Source organism: Natrix helvetica (genome assembly GCF_964273705.1).
Source record: "Natrix helvetica genome assembly, chromosome: 9".
Taxonomy (NCBI): Eukaryota; Metazoa; Chordata; class Lepidosauria; order Squamata; family Natricidae; genus Natrix; species Natrix helvetica.
In genome coordinates, this window is record NC_138560.1 from 1,034,237 (window position 1) to 1,056,675 (window position 22,439).

Genomic DNA, 22,439 nt, shown 5'->3' on the forward strand with positions numbered 1-22,439 from the left:
CCTCCCTCCCTCTCTCTCTCAATCTTTCCTCTTCTTTTGTTCCTCCTTTCATACCTCTCTCTCCCCCCCTTCCGTTATTTTCCATATTTATAAGCTGCCCATCCCCCTCAAAAGATACCCATAGGGACACATTGCTTTGCTTAACAACTTCAGCTTTTGTTTAATGGCCACTGTAAAAAAAATGGTCAGGTGGGTGCCTCAACCTAACAGAAATTCTGGGCCTCATTCTGGTCGTAAGTCGAGGACCCCGTGATTAGATGAGATTCAGCAGCTGCTCTCGTTGGTCTCCCCTCAAGGAAGCCGCCTTTCATTTTTGCCTCCTGCCTCTCTCTCCCCTCCAGGTGAGCCCCAAATCTACGGCCACCTGCTCATCCACGAGGCCCTGCCACACGTGATCGGCGTCCAGGAAACCACGCCTCTGGTGGCTGCCACGCCTGAGACGGCCGTGGTGCTGCACAGCGACCGACCCTGCCGGCTTCTGTCTCCGGAGCTCCTGGCCTCACTGCAGCCCCACCTGCAGGAACCGCGGCCCCCTCCCTCAGGGGCCCCCTCAGTGGGTGGGGGAGGGGGGAGCCCCAGGGGTCTCTCATGGACAGGGGGCCCTTCCCCCTCCCTGGCTCCCAGCCCCCAGAAGGGCCCCCCCGCATCTTCCAAAGCCTCACACTGGATGGAGCCGGGGGAGGAAAGCAGCCAAGGAAGCCCCTGTGAGCTGGGCTGGAATACGCAGGGGGGCAGTCGGCCTTCGGAGCCCAGGCTGCACCCCGAGATTTCTGTGGGTGCAGAGCAGGCCAGCCCCGCCCTCCAACCGCAGCCACGTCCCAGTGACCACAATTCCGACCCTCTTTCCCTCCCTTGGGAGCCCCCCAAGGCCAGGACACCCAACTGCCCCATTTTCTGCCTGCCGGAGGGGCCCTTGGCCCCAGCACTGGGAAGGGGCCACTCCCCACTGAACGCTGGGGGGAGAAGCCATTCCCCCCCTTTTCCGGAGAGTGAGGGACCCGTCCGAGAGGCAAAAGGGCTCAACCAGGAAGCCTTTGGGATGCCGCTTGGGGGGCCCCACCAGCGCCCCCCAACTCCTGCTGCTGCTTCTGAACCCAGCAAAGCCCCCGGGCCCCGTGGCTCCTCTGCCGAGGGGGCGCCCTCCCCACCCCAGGAGCCCCTTCCTGCTGCCCCTTCGGAACTGCCGGCCGGGCTGGAGTCGGCCGTGTGCATCGGGGGGCAATGCCCCAGGGTGCCACTCCCCAAATTCCTCCCCTCGTCCCCCGTCCGCCGATGCCTCTCGTCCAGCGCGGCTGCCATCTCCAGGTACATCGCCGCCTCCTGCATCTCTCAAAGTTTGGCCAAGAGGAACGGCGCCCCTCCCTCCGAGGAGCCCCAGGGGCCCTGGCTGCCAGCCGACCCCCTGGCCTCCCTCCCCAAGGCAGCCCCCAGGAGGCACCGGAACCCGGGAAGGCCAGAGATGGTGGTCTCCTCCTCCTCCTCCTCTCAGTGCATCGGCCCTGGGCCCCTCTCCCCCTCCCCATGCAGGCCCCCCTTGTCAGGCCCCCCAGCCCTTGAACGCTGCCCCCGCTTCTCCTCTGCCTCGGCCCCCAACTCTCGTGTGCAGTCCCCCGTGAGGCCCAGGATGTGTTCGCCCCCTCCAGGAGGGCCCCAGCCCTGCGCTTTCCGGCCTCTGGGGGTCCACCCGCAGAGGCAGCCCCCCGTCCTCATGGCCCACCCAGAGCCCTGGACGCCTGGCCTCTCTTGTCCCACGGCCTGCTTGAGAAGCCAAAGGACCCTCCTGCCATCCGAAGAGCCAGCCTCCAACGGGGGGCACCAGGAATCCCCGGGCGCCGAGGCCTCATCAGGAAGTGGCCCCCACGAACTGGGCAGCATCCGGTGGCCGAACGTGCCGAACCTGTGTTTGAAATACGTCAACCAAGAGGGCTGGGCAGGCGGCTCCCCGAGACTGCAGCTTGAGATGGGGGAGCACTGCCCCAAGCGGGGAGCCCCCTCGGGCCTGGAGACGGCGGCTCGGGTGCCCGAGAAGGGTCCTCAGAAGGCCAGTTACTCCACCACCGTCAACATCCAGATTGGGGGCAGCGGTCGGATCTCCTCCTTTAGTAACGCTCAGGTCAGCCTGACGCATCCTCTCTCGGCCACGCTGGAGCAGCGGAGGGTCAACGGCGGTGGGGCCGAGACGTCCCCAAAACCGGGCACCTGAAGCCATGAGGCTGGACGTGCCAGCGGAGCCCCACGTCCTGACGGTGCTGGCTGGAACCGGCCCTGACCACGCGGTCCAACGAGAGGGCGGAGGTGCAGGTGGTTGGTGACCACCGGCCAAGAGATTGTCTTCTGGGCACAGACTCCGGAAGATCCCGAGAAGAGATCTCACCTCCTTCCTCCTTGCCAGATCGAGCCTCTGCCGGTCTCAGCGCCTTGAGAGGGAGAACCAGAAGGCCAGGAAGGGACCAAACTGGGTTCACTGGTGGACGCAGGGAGGCCGGGCGAGGGTGAAGCAAGCCAAACCCTCTTCCGAAGGGGCAGGTTTGCCAGTTGGGAATTCTCAATTGTGTCGCTTCCCTTTTTACTGGTTCCGAGTCTTTTGGAAAAGAGACAACTGTCACACAAAGGCCTCTGGGTGCATTTGTGGGTGAAGGGGGGGAGGGGGGGGCGTCTGTGGCTTTGGGGGTCCTCCACCCAATCTGGAGCACTTGGCAGGGGGGGGGGGAACCACAGGCCCTGGCATTTCAGCCATTTGGGAGTTTGGCACCTTGGCATCTCCAGATCCAAAAAGGGGTGTTTGGAAGTACAGGTGATCCTCAACTTACGACCACAACGGAGCCCCAAATTTCCTTTGCTAAATGAGACGGTTGTTAAGTGAGCTTTGTCCCATTCTGCGACTGTATATGGCGCAGTTGTTAAGTGAATCAGGCTTTCCCATTGCTTTTGCAGCTGCTTTGCTCTGTAGACCTGCCAGGTTTCCCGCTGTGCCGCTGAAGCCGTTGAAATCCGTTGCTGGGTCCCCGGTTCAGCTTGGCGCCTGTCCCGGAGACTCCCGGCTTGGAATCCGGAATCCTTTTCCATCAAGCCCAGATGCTCATCCGGGGGCCGGTGGGGCTGCGGGCGGCCTTTGCCAAGGAAGCATCCCGGCATCTCCCACCCAAAGGGGGAATTGCAGCTTTTGGACATACTTTGGAATCGAAGGGGAAGCTCGGAGCTAGAACTGCTCTAGAACCCCTTTCACAGGGATGCAGACCGGGGAGGGTTTCTCTGCTGGCGTTACTGCGTGCGCGGTTGCCTTTAAATAGGTCTGCGCATGCGCAGAACATTAAACATGCCGCGGCAACCGGGGAAGCGGTTTGGGGGCGTGGTGACTCTGCTGTCCTTACCGGTTGGGTGACCCGGTCGCCGTTTCCAGTAGCGCTTTGCCCGAGCTTTTAGCAGCCCACCTCTCCTCTCGGCCGACGCCAGCAGCCATAAATAACGACATTATTTACGGGAGAAAAGAGGCAGCCCCAAAATACGTTTCCCTTGTGCGGGAGAACTTGACGTTGGAGGGAATGGGCAGTTCAACGTAACCTTAGCCGTCCTTTTTGAGGGGTCCTTGGGGCGCTCAGCTTGGTGGTTTTCTTGCAGACGTCTCATTACCAAACTAGGTAATAGCATCAGTGAGAAGGGAATGGGTTTGCACTGATGACGTTCCCTTCTTTGGTAATGAAATGTCTGCAAGAAAACCAAGTTCCAAGGTCATCAAGGATCTCACAGTCTTCCTCCTCCTCTTTGCAAACCACTCTCCCTCCTAGCATGGATGATGTTACCTAATTGGGTCATGAAACGTCTGCAAGATGCCAGGGTTTTTTCCAGATCCAAAATTGGAACCATACACCCCACTAGGAATAAAAGGGCCAATATGGGCGCATATTTATGGAAAAACCAAATCCCATACCAAGGTAATTTTCTTGGGGTTGTTGGTTTGCAAAGCCTCTTTGGAGCCCCAGAAGGATTCTAACAGCTGTGCAGAAGGACAAGGAAGAAGGTTTTCGTTGCCTTCATCCAATATTTGGAAGCCTCGGCTTCAGTTTTCTCAAAGGAAACAAAATGTGCAGAAAATGCGTGGAAAGTGACTCTTTGGGCCGAGAGAGACGGGGTTTAGTCATCGTAACAATCAGCAGAATTTTCTCTTCTGGGAAAGAAGGAAGAAGCCGATTAGCAAGAGGCGGGTGGATGTCATCTGCAGACAGGCACCCGTGGGAATCCCCTCCAAGGACTTAGGGGAGCTCAAACAGGGAAATTGTCTTTTGGAGGAAAGATATAATTTCATTTATCTGCAGCAAACAGTCTGCAGAGCAAGAGCGTTTCTCCACATTGGCCATTTTAACTCCAGAATTCCCCAGCCAAGGTTCATGGACTTTGACTCCCAGAATTGGGTCTGCTCTCCCCCTGATCTGTAGCAGGGAGTGCAGAGTTATAAAGAGCCACGTCTCCCCTTCCCCAGTCTGCCCGCCTGCAGCCCTGCCCATGCCATCTGGCTCCAGTTGCCTGGCCTCAGCCCTCCCCGACTGCCAAGGGTGGCCCTTTTCCATCCAAGGGAGCCCACGGGGGTCCGAAAATAGGGGTACCCAGGTTTTTTGCATCAGGTTTATATACAGTGTAAAGCACTGATGATGTTCCCTAGTTGGGTCATGAAACGTCTGCAAGAAAACAGCCAAGCTCAGAGAGCCCCAAGGACCCCACAGCTCTCCTCCTCCTCCTCCTCCTCCTCCTCTCCCTTCTAGCATTGATAATGTTCCCTAGTTGAGTCATGAAACGTCTGCAAGCACTAATGGCCCCACTGCTCTCTCCTCTTCCCCTTCTCCTCCTGTCCAAAACCCTAACCCTAACCCCCACTCCTTCCTAGCACTGATGAGGTTCCCTCGTTGGGTCATGAAATGTCTGTAAACAGACAACCAAGTTCCAAGACCCCACAATTCTCTTCTTCCTCGCTGCAAACCCTTCTAGCACGGATGACGTTGCCAGGTTTGGTAATGAGACGTCTGCAAGAAAAACAACTCCGCTCAAAGAACCCCAGTCCATCCCGGAGCGACACAGATTCTCTTCTACTGGAACGATGTTGTCTATTCCACGAGATCTTTGCATTGCTGCCAATACTTTGGGGAGTTTTGGGAGATGGGATGCAACTGAGCCGTTAAGCCCCTTCCCTCCCTGTAGTTGTAGACCCCAGTCCTAAAATCTCCCAGCCAAGAGGAAGGGGGGGTCAAACTGCTTGGCTCGCCTTGAACGCTCCCCCCCCCCCACCAGCTACCTAGGAGCGCAGCTTTTTTGTAATGGGCTCTGCCGATCTGCTTTCCCTGCTGAGTTGTCTTCCCTGTGGGGATGGGTCATGGGTGAGCCACGATGGGCCTGAGCTCCCCCCCCTCCCACCCCCGAGATCAGAGGGTTCTTCCCAGGCAGTGCAGCCCTTCAGCCTGTCTAAGGCCACGGAGGGGAGGAAGGCGGCAGGAGCAGCCCAGAGGTTTTCCCCACCCGGGCTGGAGGGCTTCCGGTGGCTTCTTCCCCAAAGGCCAAAGAGCAGGAGGCCAGGAGCAGCCAACAGGCAGCCTGGGAACGCCGGGAGCCCTGGAACTGGGTGCGAAGGAGGCTACGTGCTTCAGGACACTAGGCAGTAGGAGGGTGGCCGCGGCTTTCAAGAGTCACTTGGTTGCATTAAAGTGATTAGAGCCAATTGAGAGAAGAGTAAGGCTCTTTCTTTCTTTCTTTCTTTCTTTCTTTCTTTCTTTCTTTCTTTCTTTCTTTCTTTCTTTTTCTTTCTCCTTCCCCCCCTTCCTCTGCTTTTCTTCTTTCCTCTGCCTCCCCTCTCTCTTTTTCTTTTACTTTTTTCCCCTTCCATCTCCCTTCCTTTCTTCCTCCTTCCCTTCCTCTGCCTTCCTTCCTCCCTTTTCCCTTTTCTTTTTCTTTCACTTTTTCCTCCCTACATTCCTTCAGAAAAAGAGAGAGAGAGAGAGAGAGAAAGGAAAGAAAGAAAGAAAAGAAAGAAAGAGCCCAAAGTCACCCAGAGCTCTACGTCTTCCAGCTCCTAGCCCAGCCCTTTAATTACAGGACCAAACCAGCACACCAATCTTCCCAGTGAGCTGGAAAAACTAGAATTCTCCTGGTGCAACTTCTGCACAAGCCCCCTTTCACTCCCCCCTCCCACTCCCCCAGAGCTTTGGGGAAGCAGGCCTCGACCTCCCCGAAGCTGGAAAGTTAGCAGGAGAGGCAGCTGTCTTGCCCCTCGGCCCATCTGAGCTGGGTGATGCCCCAGATTTGAGGCAGGGGAGGTGAGTTTGTGGGAGGGGGAGAAAGACCTAAACCAGGCAGACTTTAGGATCCGGAGGATGCCTGCCTGTGCTCCAGGCTGCCTGGGGTGCACCTGGCTGGGAATCGCAGAAGAGCCAAGAGTGTGAAGGGGGAGGGACTCACACAAGCCGGGTGCGAAAGCTTTGCTCTTCTCTCTCTGCAAAAGGCATCTCCTCGCACTCGGCTCTCCTGCCTGGACCTCCCAAGGACCCGCTTCCATTGGTAAGTAGGCGCTTGTCAAATCTTCCTTCTTTGGGGCAGAGGGGCTTCCCCAGTGGAGGGGGTGGCTATAAGCCTCTTTTGGGACCCCTCGCAAACGAAAGGAGGGGAGAGGAGAATGCAAAGATGGAAGGGACCTTGGAGGTCTTCTAGTCCAGCCCCCTGCTCAAGCAGGAGACCCTAGACCAGGAATGTCCAACCTTGGGACTTTAAGACTTCTGGACATCAACTCCCAGAATTGATGGCTAGGGGATTCTGGGAGTTGAGGACCACAAGTCTTAAAACTTCCCAAGGTTGGACACTCGTACTCCATAACATTCCAGACAAGTGGCTGTCCGGTCTCTCCGTGAAAGCCTCCAGGGATGGAGCTCCCCCAACTTCTGGAGGCAAGCAGTTCCCCCGGTTAATTGTTCTAACAGTCAGGAAATCTCTCCTTCGTCCTCAGTTGCTTCTCTCCTTGATTGGTTTCCATCCGTTGCTTCTTGTCCTGCCTTCAGGGGCTTTGGAGAGTAGACTGGGGCAGCCCCCCAGGTATTGGAAGATGCTATCATGTCAGCCCTAGCTGGCTGGAGAATTCTGGGAGTTGAAGTCCACAAGTCTTAAAGTTGCCAAGTTTTGGGACCCCTGATATAAACGGACAGAAAACCACACCCTCTTGTAGCGCAGATGATGTTATCTAGCTGGGTCATGAAATGTCTGCAAGAAAACCACCCAGCTCAGAGAGCCCCCCCCCCCCCCCCAGTCTTCCTCCTCCTCCTCTTGGCAAACCCCTTTCCCTTTTGCATTGATGATGTTACCTACCTGGGTCATGAAAAAACCACCCAGCTCAGAGAGCATCAAGGACCCTACGGTTGTCTTCCTCTTCCTCCTCCTCTTCCCTTTCCACCTTTTCCATGATCCCCCAAACCCTCCATTCCTGCCGTGTTATTTTGAGGCTGCTTTGCCGGTTTCAGATGTTCCTTGGCTGGGCTGCTGGCGGCTGGATTTTGACCCCCAACCTGCTTGAGATAAAACAGACCCACAGTAAAAAAATAGGAAAAGGAGAAACAAGATGCTACTGAGATTGAATCACGGGGGGGGGGGGGAATAAGTAGGTTTTCCTCAAGGGTGGAAGGATGGCCAGCTCGACTTGGACACGTTGACCTTGGCTCTTTTGGGAAAGAACGAACTCGGGTTGATTGAGTGAAGCGCATGGTGGTTGAGTTTGCATTTTGAAGTGAGGGCCACAGGTGGCATGCCGAACCCTCTTTGCTGCCACACCAGCCGTCGCCCTGAGCCACCGTGCATGCATGTGACCCTACCACCAGCCAGCTGATTTTCAGGTCTCTGCCGGGCATGCACAGGGCGCATACAAGACATGCGTGCATGCTTCAGGGAGGCCTGCTAGGTCCCAAATGGCGCCCTCCCCGTGGCCCGTTTTTGGTCCCAGGAGCCTTCAGGGAGGCCTGCTGGGGGGGCGGGGGTGTCATGCACACATGCACGGGGAGGTGGGGGAGCACGTGGGGGAGTCGCACACATGATGGGTGTGGGCATGATGGACACTTTCACACAAGGACAAAAAGGTTAGCCATCACTGCTCTAGGCCGATGTTTCTCACTTGACCCCTAAAAGACTTGTGGACTTCATCTCCCAGAATTCCTGAGAGCTGGCTGGGGGATTCTGGGAGTTGAAGTCCACGCATCTTAAAGGGACCAAGGTTGACAAACACCAGCGCATGCAGTCAAACAGTAGCTGTATCTCTCCCCACCCCCACCCCTCCCAAGCCGAGATCTGAAGATCCCCTTGTCTGATCCTGGTTTATTCCATCCCTGTCTTTGTTGTTGAAGGCTGGGAAAATCCTGTGCTGCAGATGGGATGCACCTTATCCAGCCCGGGGGACGCAGCAGATCCAGCCGTCTGTGAAGACAGGAGGGGCTCAGCGCTGGCTCTGGATGTGGAAGGGGCGGAGGGCAGCCATGGGGAGGAGGAGGAGGAAGCGTTTCCCCCCTCCCAGGCCCAGAAGGAGTGGATCCGGCAGTCCTGGAGCGTTCTCCATAAGAACATAGCCAGAGTGGGCATCATTCTCTTCATTGGGTAAGCCACGGTTTCTCTCTCTGCAACGGAGCATCCCAGGCAGCCCAACATAAGCCACCAAGGTGCAACGGAGGAGCTGCTTGGGGAAGGGTCTTGGCTGACGTGGCTGTCGGGGTCTTGCCCAGGTCATAAATGTTGGTGGAGATTGTCCGTCATCCAGGGTTGCCCCAAAGGGGCTTTTCCCAAAAGGACTTTGTTTTCCCACGAAGACGTTTCGCTTCTCACCCAAGGAGCTTCTTCCGTTCTGACTTAATGAGTGGGAAGATTTACTAACGGAAGAAGCTCCGTGGGTGAGAAGCGAAACGTCTTCAAGGGAAAACAAAGTCCGCTCCCCTTTGGAAAAAGCAATTTTGGGACGACGGTCGGAAGTGTGAAAAGCAGTCATCAGTCCCTGTTTTTCAGTGCTGTTGTAAACGTTGAGTAGTCACTAAATAAATGGTTGCAAGGTGAGGAATTGTAAAACTCTTCTCTGTTGCTGCCTCTGCATCTTCCCCAAAGATCTGGGGGGCTTCCCCCACCCCACTGAAGGTGTCCCCAGAAGACCTGGCTGTTCTCCCAGGCCTCGGGGGGGGGGGGCAAGCGCTTGTCCCTCCCTCTCTTCATCCCTCCCTCCCTTCCTCCCTTCATCCCTCCCTCCCTTCATCCATCTCTTCCTCCCTCCTTTCATCCCTCCCTCCCTCCGTCTAACCCATCCGGCTTCTCTTCCTTTCCAAATTCTAAGCCACCCACGGAGGTTGGCCGTCCAGGGAGGGAATCTCTAAATCTAATTTAATGAAATAAATAGTGTTTCTCCGGGGGGGGGGGACTCCACTCTGCAAGATGATTTGTCCCAAAGATGCGTCCCTTGGGATCGGCAGCCTCGTGGGCTTCCCAACCAAGGGCATTCTCCGCGCCAGGGCAAGCAGAGGATTGGCCCCTGGCTTCCGTCTCAGGGAGAGGCCTAGGGTCAACCAGGATGCCCCTTTAAAGAACCCCCTCCCCCCCTTTGATGCAGGAGCTTCCACCTTGGTTCTCCCTTGCGAGAAGTTTTACATCCAGAGATCTGTCATTCTTTGCACTGTTCCCGCCTGCACTTAAAACATTATCAGAATCCACACATAGGCAGAAGACCTATGCTCTTTCTCCCCCGCCTCCCCCGCAGGAATCTCTCCACAAAACACACAACCTTTCATCCACACTGGCTTTTGCAGGGTCTGTTTTGTGTCCCGCAAACTCAAGGTGACCTGGAGGAGGGAGGGAGAGAAATGGGGGCAGAAGCGCCAGACAGGGATACAAGCATCAGCCGGCAGAAGGACGCTGGCTGAAGCCAAGGCCCAGAAACGGGCAGGAGGGAGGCAGCTCGGAGAGCATCCCCTGCCTGGAGCAGGTTTGGGATGGAGGCAGGGGTGGAGAACAGGTGGGCTACAGCTTAGGGGGGCCTGGATTGGCCAAGGGCTGGGTTTGGGGGTTCAACAGAAGAGGATCTTTGTAGCTCGGGGTTGAACTGGGGGGTCCTCGGTGCTCTCCGTGCTTGGTGGGTTTCTTGCAGGCGCTTCATGACCCAGGTAACATCATCGGTAATAGAAGAGAGGAGGAGGAGGAGGAGGAAGAAGGAGAAGGAGGAGGAGGTGTCAGGGTCAGAGGACAACTGTGAGGTCTTTGGTGGTCTCTGCACTTTGTTTTTTTCTTGCAGACTTTGCACGACCCAACTAGGTAACATCATCAGTGCTAAAAGGGATAGAAGCTTCTATCTGGGTCATGAAATGTCTGCAAGAAAACCATTGAGCTCAGAGAGCACCAAGTACCCCATCATCCTCTTCCTCCTCCTCCTCTTTCCCCTCTTTCCCTTCTCCTTCATTCCACAGCCCCATTCCCTCCTAGCACTGATGATGTTATCTACTTGGGTCATGAAAGGTCTGCAAGAAAACCACCAAGTTCAGAGAGCACCAAGGGCCCCACCGTCCCCCTCCTGTTCGGGCCAGTCGTACCGCCCATGGACCCAGGAAACCTTTGCACAGCGTCTCCCAGCAGGGCTAATCTCACGCTGACTGGCGAGTGAGCGAAGAGTCTCTGCAAACTTGTTCCTGGCTCAGCGTGGATCAACCCTGGATGAGAATTTGCCCGGAGACTCTGCTGTGGCCCAGTTTCCAGATGTTCAGCCAGCAGCTCTACAATCTTTTGGGAAGGGAACCGCTGTTTGCCAAGGACAAAGGCTGAAAGAGAAAGAAGGAAGGCGAGGAAGCTGAGGCCCTCCTTCTACAGCCACCTCCTCCCTTGCTGGCTCTCTCTTACGATTGTTTTTCTTCTTCTTCGTTTTATTCTTTCCAAAATTAAAATACAAACTCCAAAAGGAGAAAAAGAAAAAAGGAAACAAGAGCACAATTAAACTAAACAAGGCAAGAAAAACATGTCCATTAAAAAATAAAAATGCACACAGATTGTGTGTGTCCCCCCCCACTGACAAATATATTTCAATAATAATCGTTCTCCCTCCCTTGCAAAGCTCTCTTGTGCCCCGTTTTGGCTTCGCCCCATGGGGTCTAGCTGGCTTAACGCCTCTCCTGCCCCCTGGCACCATAAGGGAGGCAGCGGCAGGGAGGAGAGCAGCCCCAGCCTCTCTTTTCTCGGGCTTCTGTGAAAGCCTCCTGCCTACCTCCCACCCCAGGTGCCTTCCCTTCTTTTGCAGGCTAAGGTGCCCACCTGAGCTGATGGGTTTTGTTTAGAAGCCGAGGGGGCTGGCATCAGCTTTTCACGTGGCTGCGCCATTCAAAAGCTCCTGGCTAATTAAAATCAGAGCAAAATAGATGAACGCCCTAAACTACAAGCCAGGTGCCTTTATGCTTCCTGAATGGCGTTCTTTCTAAGGGATGGTTCCAAAGGAGAATTGCTGAAGGAGCCTGACTTGGCAAGTCCTCTGGATCTTTTTTGTTTTGCGTCCCTGGAAATCCAGTTTGTTCCTGCTGGCAGAAGAGAAAACATCAAAGCATAGAACGTAGAATAACAGAGTTGGAAGGGACCTTGGAGGTCTTCCAACCCGGTGCTCAAACACGAGACCCTCTGCCATTTCAGACAAGTGGCTGTCTCTTCTTAAAAGCCTTCAAAGGAAGGGAGGGAGGGAGATCACTGATGATGTTACCTAGATGGGTCATGAAACATCTGCAAGAAAACCACCAAGCTCAGAGAGCACCAAGGTGGAGGGAGGAAAGGAAGGAAGGAAGGAAGGAAGGAAGGAATAACAGAATAACAGAGTTGGAGGTCTTCTAGTCCAACCCTCTGCTTGAGCAGGAGACCCTCTACCATTTCAGAAAAAGGGTTGTCCTTGTTACAAAAGATGCCCGGGTAGAACTATGCCAATTGTCTTTCAGCCAACCAGCCACAGAATTTTTGATAGGGACCACAGCCATAAAAAGTGAGTTTTTCAGGATCATAAAAAAGAACGTTTTTTTAAAAAAAATTGTTAAGTTTGTTGTTAACAACAGAGTCTCTCGAAGGTTGGGTGGCCAAAACCCTTCCCCCTGCTTACAGCCATTTGCCTGCAAAGGGCCCAGAAGGGTACTGGCACCAAGGGTACAGAGAGGCCTTGACTTATAACCACTTGTTTAGTGACCAGGCAAAGTTACAACGGCAATGGAAAAGGTGACTTATGACCATTTTCTCACACGTATAACTGTTGCAGCATCCCCACAGTGATGTTATCGAAATTCAGACGTTTGGCAACTGATTCACATTTATGACGGTTGCAGAGTCCCCTCCCCCCCAGGGTCACGCAATCCCCTTTCACTTAACAACCGTGTTACAAACTTTAACTGCAGCAATTCACTGAACAACGGTGGTAAAGAAAGGTGGTAAAATGGGGCAAAACTCTTGTAACAACTATCTCACTTAGTAATGGAAATTTAAGGTTCAATTGTGGTCGTAAGTCAAGGACTGCCTGTATTTTGTGTTATTCAGAGAGAACATTTGACAAATGATTTCAGTTCTGGATCCAGTCCTTGCTTCCAAATTGGCCTTGGAGGGGTCTCGACGTTGCCCCCAGATTCTTAATTCAGTCCCACCGAGACAGAGGGCTGAGTCGTAAAGCGAGAACGACCTCATTTGAAACTCTCACTTCATCATGGCTCCTTCGGGCATCAGAATAATTGGCCCCATTTATATGCTACCCAAATGCCAGCGGCTCTAAATTTTCCCGTGATGAAAAACCCATCCCTTTTCAGCGCCGGCTTCTCTCTCTCTCCCCCTTCTCCATCTTCAATGCAGTTTCCTCCCACGAAGAGAGCCACAAATCCACCAAAGTGGCCCTCCAAAATTAATGGCATCTTTTTAAGGGGCTACATCCACCACTACATCCCAAGGCTGATCACGTCTCCCGACATTGTGGAGTAGACCCAATGGGATTCGTCTTAAGCCTCTTTTAATGAAATCACAACATTCAAAGAATTTGATTGAATGCGATGGCCTGTTTGTTATTTAGTCAAGGCCAAGCGGTTGCAGAAAGAGTTCTGGGGAAGAGTCAACGCTTCACACACCCTTTTGCACTTCGGAATCGTGTGTCACAACAACATTGCGGTGCCTTTGTTTGTTTTCGTTGGGGTAAGAACAATAGAGACAGCTTTCTCGACGCATTGCAATTCTGCAGAAAAGTTCCCAATTTAACCTTTTCCACGGGAATTGTATTAAAAGGCCCACCATCAAAAAAAAAAAAGCACAAAAAAGAATGTTCTTCCTGAGCCAACTCGGAAAGCTCAGACGGCCCAAAGAGCTGCTGATTCAGTTCTACAAATATATTCTGGAGTCTGTCATCTGCACCTCTGCGACTGCCTGCTTTGGCCCAGCAACCAAACAGGATGGGTACAGGACTCCATCGGATAGTCAGGATGGCAGAAAAAAGAGATGCCACCAGCCGGCCTTCCATGGAAGCCCTGTCTCTTGCACAGCTCAGAAGGAGGGCTGAGAAATACCCACAGAGCCCTCACATCCTGGACCTCAACTGTTTCAAATTCTGCATGCCAAAACATCTGGACACAGTTATTTCCCCCACCCCACCCCACGCTGTCCCTCTGCTCAACAACTAATTATCACAACACCCATCTTATGCTCTGGGATATCAAATCATTCGTAGGGCTCTGTTACCTATTTCCCTTTAGCATCTTATGACTATCATCTTGTTATTTCTACCGTATCTTATGATTTATGTTGATTGCTTTCATTGAGTATCTTACGACTGTCAGGGAGTGTTATACCTTATGATTTATGGCGATTGTATTTTATGATTATGATCATTATTTATCACTTGTTGCTTACATGTACAATGAGAGCTTCTGCACTGGAAACAAATTCCTTGTGTGTCCAATCACGCTTGGCCAGTAAATAATTATCTACTCTACTCTACTCTGTTCTGCATTCTATTTTATTCCACCCTATTCCATTCATTTATTCATATTCTGTTGTGCTCCGTTCCATTGCTCTTCTCTTCTCTTCTCCTCTCCTCTATTCTGCCTTATATTCTATTCAATCCCATTATTTTTCATTTATTCATATTCTGTTCTGTTCCATTGCTCTTCTCTTCCCTCCCCTCCCCTCCCCTTCCCAACTTAACCCTTACCAGGATGGGTGAGGGAAAGGGACGGGAGATGGGAAGTGAGATTTGAAATCTTGGGGCCCGCCTGGCATCAAAAACAACCAATGAACGGATCATCAGGTTCAGGGCCAAGCAATCTCAAATGTTCTTAGGGATTTCACGGGCACTTCAATCCCCAGGGAGCCTTTCCAGCTTGGCTGCCTTTGCGCTGCTGTTTTAACATGTGATTTTCAGATTGTGTTGGCATGGCTTTTGTTTGAAGAGAGTTTTAAACATCCTGGGATCACAATGACAAAGGCCAGAATAAACATTCCTTAATTGTAATCCTTGTGCTTACAAACATCCTGGCAAACATCTCAGAAGGGACCCTCCCCACTTTCTGGGATGGTAAAGATCAGGTCGAGGGTGGGGGTGGGGTGGGGGAGAGAAATGAATTTTAAGGCTTTCAAGTTGCTAATAAAGGAGAATATTTAGCAATGGTGACTTAACCTAGTTTGGGAAATGAAAACTACCAAGGCCAGAGAACACCAAGCAGCAAAGCCCTCCCTGCAAAGTTTGCTTAAGGTAACCTTGCAATAAAGATAGTATTTTTAGTATATAAATACAAGTTTATATATTTATTTTTATATATTTATATACTATTTATACTATAGGAATACTAGTTTATATACCTATTTATATTTATATACTATTTATAGTATGGAAATACTAGTGGCTTATGGCCGTTTCTCGCAATTATGACCTTTGCAGCATCCCCCTGGCCACGTAATAAAAATTCAGATGCAACTAACTCATATTTATGACGGTACGCCAGGATCCCCCTTTTGCGACCTTCTGACAAGCAAAGTCAATGGGAGGTTCACTTCACGACCATGTGACTAACTTTAACCACTGCAGAGATTCACTTAACTTGGCAAGAAAGGTCGTAAAATGGGGCAAAACGTCCTTAACAATTGTCTCGTCTAGCAGCTGAAATTTTGGGGTCAATTGTGGTGATACGTCGAGGACTTCCTGAACATCTCTTGCCCCCATCGCCTTTAGTCCCAGAAACTGGGGAGGGTCCCGTGATGTTTGCCAGGCCCCTTTTGCTACTGTGGGCTCAGCGGTCTCTTATCGCTTCTCTAGGCGGCTCCTCCTCCTCCTCCTCCTGCTGTCTTTTGGGGACCTCACAGGTTGGAGGAAGAAACCCCCATTTCCCCAAAGACCCTCCCAAGGAACTGGCTCTCTGGACCGTCTCCTCTTTCTTCCCCAGACTCTTTGAAACCCACCCGGAGTGTAAAGACGTCTTTTTCCTCTTCCATGACATGGACGATCTGCAGCAGCTGAAGATGAGTAAGGAACTGCAAGCTCATGGCCTCAGGTGGGTCTGGGGTCCTCTTTGGGCCAGGCTTTGGGGCAATGGTGAAATGCATTTTCTTTTACTACCGGTTCTGTGGGCGTGGCCTGGTGGGCTTGGCAGGGGAAGGATACTGCAATATCTCCATCTCCACCCCACTCTGGGCCCAACCAGAGGTGGCATTTGCCGGTTCTCCAAACTCTCAAAATTTCCTCTACCGGTTCTCCAGAACCTGTCAGAACCTGCTGGATTTCACCCCTGCTTCAGGGCCTCCTCCATCCAAATGGCAGGACCACCTGGACTGAGAGTCCATCGTCCCCACCATTTAGAGATGGTTCTCAGGGGATGCTTGGATCCTTCGTTGTGGCCGTGGGCAACACAAGGGCATGTGCATCCTTCCATGACCTAGGAAGAAGGAAAAAATTCCTGACAAGAAGGACAGTTAAACAGTGGAACAGAAGTTGCCTCCAGAAATTATGGGTACTCCCTCACTGGAGGTCTTCAAGAAGAGGCTGGAGAGCCATTTGTCCAGAACGACATAAGGCAGGGACTTATGGACCTGTGGACTTCAACTCCCAGAACTCCCCAGCCAACATCTTCATAAGCATTTACAATGGGAGGAATTCAACTCCCAAAATTCCCTAGCTAACATGTTAATAAACTTTTATGATGGGTGGATTTCAACTCCCAGAATTCCCCAGCCGGCATGCAGTTGGGATGTTATGGTGGTCTTTGGCAGAGGGTTGGGGAGGGGAGTCTCCTTTTTCCCCCTTTTCTTTCTTTTTTCTGCCTTTTATCTTCCCCATGGGCTTGACATTTGGCTGCTGCAACACGGATCTTCCCAGGGGTTTTTTTTGGGGGGGAGAGGAAGGGTGCATGTGGCATCCATTATCATCTGGTTTTATCTCTTGAACTTTATGGCTTCTTGGGGGATTAAAATAATCCTTGAAAGCCAAGTAAGGAATTAGCATATTTAGGCCAGTCTTCCTCAACCTTGGCTGCTTGTAGAGGGGGGGACTTCGACTCCCAGAATTCCTCAGCCAATTCTGTTAAGTGTTGCTCTGCTGGCTGGGGAATTCTGGGAGTTGAAGTCCCCCCCTCTACAAGCAGCCAAGATTGAGAAACACAAGTCTAAACTCTGCAAGGATTACCTCAGTGCTTTGGGACCTCCAAGTTCCTTTCCTCCAGCCATTTCCCTCCCCACAGACCCTCTACGGAGCCATGGATGGAATTCCTTTCTTTTGCTTTCCTAGACGTTTCCCATAATTTGGAGAATCCCTCTCTCCTCCCTTCTTACGCAAGGCTGAATCCGAACTTCCATCCTGCCCAGAACTTTGCTGTGGGTCATCGTAGATTTCCTAGGAATGGGGGCCTTGCCTCCCACAGAGGACAAAAACATTCAAAAAACAGAGGTCTCCTCTCTTCTCCTCTCGCCCTCCCCAGAGTGATGTCCTTCATTGAGAAGAGCGTGGCCCGGCTGGACCAAGAAGACAAACTGGAGCTCCTGGCTTTTGAGCTGGGAAAGAACCATTTCCATTATAAAGCTCCCCCCAACTACTACGAGGTGAGAGGAAGGGAAACAGGGAATGGGGAAACTTGCCACAGCGACCTTGCTGCAGGACAATTTAATAATTCAATTTCCTGCAATTGTTTAAATAAAGAGAAATTACTTTAATTTTTGCCATTCACATTTCCTTCTGTTAATCCTATTAAGGCAGAGGCATTGCAGGTGAGGAGTCTCCCCCTGTCCTCCATCAAAGCCATGCAGATGGATTGCTTTTGGGGGGTTTCTTTAGACTTTTTCTTTTTGCCTGATTGCTCTTGCTAAGAAAGGAAGAGATTGCAGCACAAAAACCAGGGAAGGAGACAAATGAAAAATGACCAAACCTAAACCCTTGTAAAATTCTTGGTGTGAGGCGAGGGAATTGCGCCATAAAATTTTATTCTCTTTTCTCAGATGTTATTGTAGAACCACGACTGTATCTCTTAAAATGTCTGTGGCCTGTAACACATATATTTTAAAGCAATCCAATGGCTATAAAAGTTGCTAGTAATTCACAGCAGGTAATCCACTTCTCTGTCTTTCTTTCCCAAAATTACCGTCGTTTCTTTGCCCTTTTATATTTTTCTTTTCTTTTTTTCTCAGTACATTGGAATTCAATTCATCCAGGCTGTTCGGCCAATTCTCAAAGAAGATTGGACTCTGGAAGTGGAGAAGGCCTGGGAGGTAAGGAGAATTTGGAAGGTAAGCAGGGATTAACACCAGACAAACAATCAAGCGGAAAGTATCCTTATTCCACTGTATTCCATCCAAACTGGCAGAGCAAGTGACTGTATATAAACAGGACACAAACTCCACATTCACTGATGATGTTACTTAGTTGGGTTATGAAACATCTGCCAGCAAACCACCAAGCTCAGAGACCACTAAGGACCCCACAGTCCTCCTCCTCCTCCTGTACACAAACCTCCCTCCCTTGTAGCACTGATGATGTTACCTAGTTGGGTTATGCAACATTTTCAAGGAAGCAACTAGGTTCAGAGAACACCAAGAATCATTTGTGGTCAGAAGTCGAGGGCTGCCTGAATTACATTTAGAGTTATTTTTAAAATTGCCTTCTCTTTAATCTCCCCCCCCCCGATTGTTCCCAAGGGTCTCTTCAGATACCTGGCAGCTGTGATGCGCAGGGGCTTCCATAACGAAGGAAAGAGACTGGGGGCCAGACCCCTTCTTCCCCCACAGACAGCCAGCGTGGAATGCGCTCCAGACCAAATCTGAAGAAGGTCTCATTCCTGGACGTGGCTTGTTTAAGGATCTCTTTGGACTTCCTGCTAGGAGATCCTGATGCTGGCCAAGGAAGGTCCATTACTGCTTTGTGGTCCTTGCAGAGACTACATTTCACCCTTCCGCTTGTCCGGCTACAGCAATCCCTCAGCTGCACCCCCAAAGCCCTGAGCTTCTCCTCCAACACAAGAAGGCAAAGCGTGACATTGTGTACATCTTGGAAAGGCTTGGATGGAAGCCAATCTTGCCGCGTGTGTCCCATCAAGCATCTCTCGGCATCCGTAGAATTTGCCTGGTTATCGCCATTCCTTCCCAATCTTCCAGAAATACAATCTCAGAGTGGAAAACGTTGGAGACGGGATGGGGCCTGTCCTCCTTGGGAGAGGCCAAGATCTTGTCTGGTCGGGCATGGTTTGTCCCGTGCTCAAGATTTGGGTCTCTCCTGAAGGCGACAGATGTCACCTGAGATGCTCTGGAGGCCTCACCTGAGATGTTCCTGGGACAGGTCAGCCCCTGGGCTGCTTCTCTACCTTGTTTTGCTCCTGGACCCTGGCGTGGAACTTCCCAGGTCATCTCGGGAGGATCACTGCCATGAGATTAAAAGGATGCTAAGACTCCGGAAAGAGTGCAGAGAAGAGCGACCAAGATGATTAGGGGGCTGGAGGCTAAAACATACAACAAACGGTTGTAGGAATTGGGCATGTCTAGTTTGACGAAGAGAAGGACTAGGGGTGACTTGGTAGCAGCCTTCCAATATCTAAGGGGCTTCCACAGAGAAGAGGGGGGTGTCCATCTGTTCTCCAAAGCCCCTGAAGGGAGGACAAGAAGCAATGGATGGAACTAATCCAGGAAAGAAGCAACCTGGAACTAAGGAGGAATTTCCTGACATTGAGGACAATTAACCACTGGAACCCCTTGCCACCAGAAGTTGTGGGGTGCTCCATCACTGGAGGTTTTTAAGAAGAGACTGGATAGTTGCTTGTCTGGAGTGAAAGATGATCTTCTGCCCGAGCAAGGGGTTGGACTAGAAGACCTCCAAGGTCCCTTCCAACTCTTTCCACTATTTCTCTCTTCTCGTTTTCAACAGGCAGCCTCCGCCTGACACTTGGGAGCTGGTAACCGCTCTTTGATTCTCTTCTCTTCTTTGCATCTTTTATTACCTGTGTGCACACAGACCGCTTTGTACCCCAATTCGCTCGTGAGGCAAGTAATTAGGTTGCTTTTGAAGGCCTCTGTTTCCTCCTCCTGCGTGGCTTGTTCTCCACACCGCCTCTGATCCTGGCTCCTTTCTGCCCCCCCCTTTGACGTTCTCTGTAAAGCAGCCACCGTGGCGTGGTCATTCCTTCATCCTCTCTCCCTTCAAAAGGGGCCTCTCTCCAAGGTCAGAGGGGGGGGAGCCTCTCCTTTCAGAACAAGCTCTCTCATCGCAACCCCAAAACGCATTACAGGTAGTCCTCGACTTACAACGGTTCCCTTAGTGACCATTCAAAGTTATAACAGCACTGAAAAAAGGGATTTGTTGCCGTTTTTCACACTCACAACCCTTGTGTCATCCTGAGGGTCACACGATCCAAATTCAGACACTTGGCCATTGATTTGTGTTTATGACAGCTGCAGCGTCCCATGAACCTGTGAAGTTGTGGGAGCTTCATCCCTGGAAGCTCCCAAGAAGAGACTGGACCGCCATCGCTCAGCAATGGTGCAGGGTCTGCTGGGCAGGGGGGATGGACTGGATGACCTATAACAGTCATGGCAACCCTTTTAGAGACCAAGCGCCCAAACTGCAACCCAAAACCCAGTTATTTGTCGCAAAGGGCCAACATGGCAATTTAACCTGAACAATGAGGTTTTACTACCTAAAATAATGATAAACAAGGCAGAGTCCAGATAATTGTTCTAAGAAAAATGTGTTAAATGCAGTCTTATGCCTATTCATTTTTTTCTGCTTTTGAAATATTATGTTTAGCAACAATAAAAAAGAAACACTTTTGGAATATCATTTCTCTCTTTTTCCCTCTTTCTCTCTCTCTTTCCCTCCCTCCTCTCCCCCCTCACTTTTTCCCTTCCTCTCCCTCTCTCACACTCTCTCTTTCCCTTCCTCCCTCCTCTCCTCTCTCTTTCTCTTTCCCTCCCTCCCCCCTCTCTTTCCCTTCCTCCCTCTCCCCCTCTCTTTCTCTCCCTCTTTCCCTTCCTCTCCCTCTCTTCCTCTCTTTCCCTCCCTCCCTCTCCCCCTCTTTTTCTCTCTTTCCCTTCCTCTCTCTCCCCCTCTCTTTCTCTCTCTCTCTCTTTCTCTCTCTCTTTCACTCTCTCTTTCCCTCCCTCCCTCTCCCTCTCTTTCCCTCCCTCTTGCTGATCCTTGTTCCTTGCTGCGTTTGAGCTAGTGTCAAACACAGATTCCATTGTATGCTGTTCTAACACAACTCCACACTTCTTAGACAACCACTTCGGCTGTTTTGGTTCCCCCCCAGCATCTTTCCAACAGGGACTTTTTTTAAAAAATTCGTAGTTTTCTTTGACCTGAGTTGGTCTGCCAGTGTATCTTTTGGCTGTGATCCTTTTCTCAATTGCCGTTTGGGTCCACTACAAATGAGTATCCAAAAGCGTCTTTCTCAACCCTGGCAGCTTGAAGATGCGTGGACTTCAATTCCCAGAACTCCCCAGCCAGCTCTGCTAAGTGTTGCTCTGCTGACTGGGGAATTCTGGGAGTTGAAGTCCACACATCTTCAAGCTGCCAAGATTGAGAAATACTGACCTAAATACAAATCCCCATTGCAACGCTTAGCTTTGTTTTTCCTTCTGCTTTAGAATCTTATCTTAGAGAGAGGGGGAAAAAACGGAAGAAGGAAAAAGGAGAGGCAGCTGATTAAAATAGTTTTTGCTCAGTTCTGGTTCAGGATTAGCCCGCTGGGGCTGAGGAAACTGCATTCCATTTCTGGAGCTGTTTATCAGGTTGGTTGCCTTTTTCCTCAGAAAGAACTCATCCCTCCACTCCCTGCTCATTTTTTTTCACAACCACCTGGTGCTTCTGGATATTCCTAAAATCCTGCAAGTGTCCCTTGGATCGTAGCTGTAATCTCGGTCTATGCAAACCTTGCACGTACAAAGGGCGTCCAGTTTTCTCACGCAACATTCTATAAATCAGCTTTCCACAATCTTGGCCGACCTAAGAGGTCTGGACTTCAACTCCCAGGATTCTCTTAGCCAGCAGCCCTGATGAATTGCTGGCTGGGGAATCCTGGGAATTGAACTCCACACCTCTTCAAATGGCCAAGATTGAGAAGCCTGGCTTTAGATGATCTGCTAGCCCTTGGGCCTCATTCAAAAAACTGGAGGCATCAGGTGCCAACTTGGTGTGGGAATAAAATATATTTTATTCTTTGCACTGTTTCCATCCTTAAACATTAACAGAATCCACTATGCAGTGTTTCTGCTAGAAAATTGACAGTCAAACTGAAAGTAAGTGAATGAAGTAAAAATAGCAAATGAAGGGAAATTTTTTATCCAATGTTCCTTGCATCCCCAAATAGTTTACTCAGATCTAATCCACATATCAAAGGAGAAGCTCTGTAAACACAAATAGAGTTAATTAAAATGGTCTCCCAGCTGAACGCATGTTCAGAAGAATAAAACATCATAGATGACATGTGTTTATACACACCACGCCCCTCCAATGTCACCCTAGAAGCAGCATAGACACAATTCCACACCCAGGACAAGCTCCCCTATACAACAACCTTGCTCTACCCCATTTCTCTGTAGCTGCCCCTAAAGGAAAGCGCTTTGCCTTTGGGAATAAATATTTCCTTACAGCTGTCTAGATTTCATTTTTATTTATTCTTGCGCCAACCTGGCTCGAGTTGGAACCCCAAATTATTCTTCTGACACTGGTCAATAGGAGCCTCCCCCTTTGTCTGACTTCTGAATCAAGCTTGCTTTCGGTCGGATAAACTCATCCAACAGGCACAAACCTAGTTACATCCTGGTCAACTTTGTACTCATTCCTACCGCTAAGATGGCTAAATCGGTCTCTAAATCACCCAGTAATTTGCTGGTCTCTGTGTGGCAGAAATGGAAAGGAAAATTCAGGCGGCCATGACTAAAAGGGAGACTTGGGTGGGATTGGATGGATAGCTTCAAAGTGGTGTGCAATT

The 22,439-nt window shown here is 51.2% G+C and overlaps 2 protein-coding genes across 5 annotated transcripts in view; both read left to right on the forward strand.

Annotated features, from left to right (window-relative positions):
- PLEKHG2 (pleckstrin homology and RhoGEF domain containing G2) overlaps positions 1 to 2,611 on the forward strand; it is a 58,441-nt gene extending 55,830 nt beyond the window's left edge. For all 4 annotated transcript variants that reach the window (XM_081962444.1, XM_081962443.1, XM_081962446.1 and 1 more), the window contains one exon: positions 342 to 2,611. In XM_081962444.1, coding sequence (XP_081818570.1) covers positions 342 to 2,203 — 1,862 coding nt within the window. In that variant the 3' untranslated portion in view covers positions 2,204 to 2,611. The remainder of the gene's footprint in view (positions 1 to 341) is intronic.
- Positions 2,612 to 5,562: 2,951 nt separating this feature from the next.
- On the forward strand, positions 5,563 to 22,086 carry LOC309397107 (cytoglobin-1-like). Its single transcript, XM_081962830.1, has 7 exons — positions 5,563 to 5,608; positions 6,485 to 6,540; positions 8,364 to 8,610; positions 15,420 to 15,527; positions 16,947 to 17,067; positions 17,650 to 17,730; positions 21,094 to 22,086. Exons 3-7 carry the CDS (start codon positions 8,387 to 8,389, stop codon positions 21,325 to 21,327), a joined length of 768 nt encoding a protein of 255 aa, XP_081818956.1. The 5' UTR covers positions 5,563 to 5,608; positions 6,485 to 6,540; positions 8,364 to 8,386; the 3' UTR covers positions 21,328 to 22,086.
- Positions 22,087 to 22,439: the final 353 nt, after the last annotated feature.